The 4,874-nt window shown below is 49.2% G+C and overlaps 1 protein-coding gene across 1 annotated transcript; it reads left to right on the top strand.

Moving 5' to 3' along the window:
* The first annotated feature begins 1,611 nt into the window (after window positions 1-1,611).
* Window positions 1,612-2,325, top strand: LOC107124372 (probable G-protein coupled receptor 33). Its single transcript, XM_015427836.1, has 3 exons — window positions 1,612-1,767; window positions 1,862-2,060; window positions 2,114-2,325. Exons 1-3 carry the CDS (start codon window positions 1,612-1,614, stop codon window positions 2,323-2,325), a joined length of 567 nt encoding a protein of 188 aa, XP_015283322.1.
* Window positions 2,326-4,874: the final 2,549 nt, after the last annotated feature.

Here is a 4,874-nt window from a genome sequence, read left to right as displayed (position 1 = left end):
GAGCGGCACGGCCGGCGCACACGTGGCGAGGAGGGCCACCCGCGTTGCGTCTCGGAGGCGCGCGGGCGGAGGCACTGCCTGTTGCTGCCGGGGTCGCCTCGCCTCTCCTCCCCTCTTGGGCTGCGGCTGCGGAGAGTTCCATCATCCGGCCGGTCAGTCCCCGCTTTCGGGGGGGCGGGGAGGCGGGCCTGCTGCTGGGGGCGGGAAGTGACAGGTGGGCCGCCGCCAAGGCAGGAAGGGCTGTGGCCGGAGCCAGGACCCTGACAGTCAGGTCCAGAGAAGGAGGCGGCGGCAGCGCTGATTTGGGAGGGGGAGGGGGGAGCAGGGGAGGGGGCTCGCAAAACCAGCGGGGAAGGCCAGGCCCCGTGGGCCCCACGCAGGCTGCGGGCCTGAAAAAGCTGCATACCTTTGCATAAGAGCCATTAAAAATTGTGTGGGAAGGGGGAAAGCTTTAACTCCCAAGGAAACTGCCTTGTATTTTCACAGAAGACATAAAAGAGCTGTCAAATTTGGTACGGGGCCAGGAAGAAAGGCCTATGAAGGATGGACACTCAGAGCGATGGAAGGATTAAGACAGGGCGGAGAGAACCTTTTGAACAACTATTTCTTGCATAAGATAAAAGGTGTAACTGTTCCCTACTGTCAGCCATTTTAATGTAAAACGTTTCTACTAAGCAGAGACTGCAGCCGCATTGTGAATTTAGCTGACAAAGGAATGCCTCCGACTGGAGTAAAAAGAACCCCAAAAAAGAATGAGAAAATTGTTGGATCGATGGCTGGGTTTCGTGCATTGTTGGATGTTGTATTTTTTTTGTTGCATTTTCTTCCCAAAAGGCCAAGAGTGCAGCTTGACCTCAGTGCCATCTTAAATCTGCATACCTGTGTGGCATTCCACAGAGGGTATTTATGAGTTGAAGCTTTAAGATCATAGCCTGAGTCATGCCCCTCTTATTTTTGCATCCAGCTTGACAAAGAATTCTGAAAAACTTGAAAGCATCCACTCTGTGTGCGTGTGTGTCTCTGTGTGTGTGTGTTTGGAGGTGGGGTCTTAATGAAAGATATGGCATGGCTTTTGCTATTCAATCAGCAGAAATTTTTCCCCAGTCCTCAGTCCCCCTCCACCCCAAATAGTGGAAAGGGGCAGAGAAACAGTTTGGAACCAGTCTAAATTGGGAGAATGTTAAGCACTTGGGCATAGGGTCACCACTCACCAGCCCCCAGGTCCTAGTGGGGGTTCCCCTGCTTTTGGGAGCTCCAAAAAGAGTTACGTTTTTCCCACCATAGAGAACAATGGAGGGGATAGGGGCAACCTGTTTGGGGGCCCGTATAATTGGACCCCCTGGTCCAATGTTCTTCGAACTTGGTTGGTATCTTGTGGAGAGGCTCCAGCAGCTACCCTGCGAGTTTGGAGCCTCTCCCTCAAACCCCCTCCAGCCCCCAGAATATACCCTATGTTTTCGCCATTGACTTCAATGGCCCATAGGATATAATGGGGCCGAATTGCTGCCGAAATTCGGGCGGCGAGCTGATTTAGATCAGAGAATCTGAATCGGCCTGCAGCAGCCCGAAAGGGGTCAGAATGGGCCATTTTGGGGGGTGCATTTGGTTCGGATGAACCGAATGCACATCCCTACCCTGGACCATTTCTTCCTCATCTGCCACCCTGTCTGGTCTCACCACCATCACACTGTTCCCTGGGCACGGAGACTGTTCACAGGGGTGTGGCCTGTTTCCGTCATCCTTGGCGCTGCCTACCTGGCTTTCCGGGTGACTCGAGAGGAAAAAGGGAAAGGTCAAGCATGACAACAATTACGATTTTTCCAGTGACTGGAACGAGGAGGAAACATGAGCCACGAGGCAGCACGTGCATCTGGTTTTCGTGGCGGTCCGGTTCCTGTTTCCGTTCTGCATCATTACAGGCTGTTATTATGGGATGGGTCAGGAGATCAAGAAGAGAAAGCTGGTCAGGACCAGAAAGCCTTTCCAAATCCCGGTAGCTGCTGTGATGTCCTTCTTTGTCTTTTGGCTCGCTTACCATCTCAAGCTTTGCTACTTATTACGTACTTGCCTACGAGAATACTTCTGACACTGAAGATAATTACTCTCATTGAAGATGGCTTCAATTTCTGTTTCACCCCCATTCTCTATCTCTTGGTTGGGGAGAAATTCCAACAGGTTTCCAAGACATCCATTTTTGCTTTGCTTAAGAGGGGCTTTATGGATATTCCTGTCATCCCCATGGGCAATGCCAATGAGGAGTGCCACCGGACATATAGCCGGACAAAGCTGACGATGACTCAGTGCAATGATCTGCCATTCCCCTGAGGAAGCAGCCATGGTTCGCACACAGAGTGTTATACCCTACAGGTTGCTTTCCTGACTCTTAAAAGATTATCTGAACTCAGAAGATGCTACATGGCTGAATGTACAGACTCCACTATCTGTAGATCTAGCAGCCAAAGGCTGGGCCCCTACACAAATAAACACACCAACACAACAATTAGCACCAGTTCCAACTTAGGGTTCTACAAAACTGGGGGAGGGGTGATGGATGGTGTCCAGTTACACCCCTCCCCCCCATGTGCCACTGCCAATCCCTGATCCCAGGGTGTGTATGCAACCTGCTAGAGATTCCAGCCAATGAGAGTGGTGGATCCTATGTGAGAGGTGGGAGGAACGGACTTAGAGGAGGAGAAATGTGGTCAACTTTATCTCCTGAGTCTGAGGTTAACTGGAGTGGGGAAGTATGGGGGTTTGAATATGTGACGTCCTCTGTCTTTATGTCAATGTGGCAAAGGCAGTAATGAAGAGACTTGGCATCCCAGGGTTTATTGAGCCTTTCCAAATAAAATCAATCCACCTCTGTCATCAGCGGAAATAGCCTCTCAATTCTGTAGCCTTGTGGATGTGTGAGACACGTATGGCTGCCAAGCCTTCACTGGGGATAAGGGATCCTGTGCCCCCAGCAGGAGAAAAATAATTCCCCCAAAAATCGGGTGATGCCATGTCACTCCAGGTTTCCCCCAGAAGTGATGCCAGTCCTCTCAGGAAACAGACAAGAACTCTATAGATTTACCATAGAGTTTCTGACAATTCCCAGAGAGGCACAACATCACTTCCAGGAGTTCCTCAGAATTGACGTCATGGCATCACTGCTGGAACCGCAGTCTCCATCTGGTTGCCAGTTCATGCCTGGCAACCCTAGCACACTCTAATGATTCTTAAGAGATCTGTGATCCAGCTTAGCTGTGAAAAGAGATAAAATTTTAAACCATCTTACTTGCCAACCAAGATAAGCCCTTTAAACCTTCTGCAGAGGGGAAAATAAACTTACTGATGCTTTGTTACAAAAGGTGTCTGTAGAGTCCAAAGGAGAAGTGGAGAGAGGAAATACAAATCACCTCAGAAACTGGTGCTGCCCCACCCAGATCCATTGGGTAATTTCTGAGAACTACTCGACTGCCTCAGTATTTACATTTTGCCTCACTGACCACTAACAACCAACGCTTTATTAAACGCTAGTCAAGCTGTGGGAACTTGGGATTCTGACAGGGGAAAGTTTCTGAGGGGCTTTGTGGGATCTATTGTCAGTTTACCCTAGATAAGCCCCTTTAATTCATTCAGGCTCTAGGTGTCCAGTCCCTGAACAGCCAACCGCAAAACAAAAGTCAGCCACAGCTGTTGAAGGAGGTGACAAGCAAAGGGGGTTTAAAAATGACTGGGCGACCATGGGGGGAGAGCCCAGATTTGTAGAAAAATCAGATTTTTTAAAAAAATGTAAAAAGAAAGCCCTCTAATTTAGGGGTGATGCACATACCCTGCAAAGTGGATAGTGATATCCACACACGTGCAGAAATCACAAAAATAGAGCTAGAGTTTAGGAGGCATTTTGCCCACCCAAACACTGATAGCAATGAACATGAGGTGGCAGAGAAGGGGGGATTAGGTGCCAATAAGGTCCAGCGAAAACAATAAAAGAAGGAATTAAACAAAATAAATCAATTTATTATTACAAAGTGCACTTGAAACAGAAACGTAAAAACACAGGTCTTGAATGCAGCCTTTAAATAGAAAGCCATCGGACTAAGCAGTCCTCAGTATCTCTCCTTATATATAATTGTGTTTTCGGGTGGCACTTTGCTGAAGATTCCATGCGCTCCCAAATCAGTTGACTCCCTGATCTGTCACTCAGAAGGTGTTCCTATCCACAGGCTGCATTGCCTGAGTCCCGCCTCCAACATTCTAAACAGTTTGCTGTTCCTCTCCCCCCCCCCCCCCACCCTCACAGAGGTCATTTGCATATGCGGCCTCATTGGCCTTTGCCTCTAACATTCTAAACAGTTTGCTGTTGCTGTTGGGAGTCACTGAATGTGTCCTGAGGTAAAATATATATCCCAATCTTCCCTTAAACGGTCACTGGAGTTGCCAATCTCCCTGTGGGGCCTGGTGATCAGTTCTCCTAGAGACAATGGCTGCTTTGGCCAGTGGACTCTATGGCATTATACCCTGCTGAAGTCCCTCCGCACTCCAAACCCTGCTCTCCCCAGGCTCTACTCCTCAAATCTACAGGTATTTCCCAACCCATAGTTGGCAACCATGTAATTGGCTATGGAACCACTTTCCAGACCCTTGGAACCCAGAAAACATGGCATAGAGTCAGAGCACTTAACCACTAGACCAAACTGGCTCTCAGTGATGTGGGTATGGCAGCTGAGTGGGGATTTGAACTCAGGTCTACTTGTTCATTCTCCAACATACTAACTAACCAAGAGCCAGTTTGCTGTAGTGGTTAGGAGCACAGTTTCTAATCTGGCACAACTGGGTTTGATTCCCCACTCCTCCCCATGCAGCTGCTGGTGTGACACTGGGTCAGT

The sequence above is a fragment of the Gekko japonicus genome, unplaced genomic scaffold (genome assembly GCF_001447785.1).
Source record: "Gekko japonicus isolate JY-2015 unplaced genomic scaffold, Gekko_japonicus_V1.1 scaffold641, whole genome shotgun sequence".
NCBI lineage: Eukaryota > Metazoa > Chordata > Lepidosauria > Squamata > Gekkonidae > Gekko > Gekko japonicus.
Note: the sequence above shows the minus strand (reverse complement) of the source record. Positions and strands in the feature narration are given on the sequence as shown.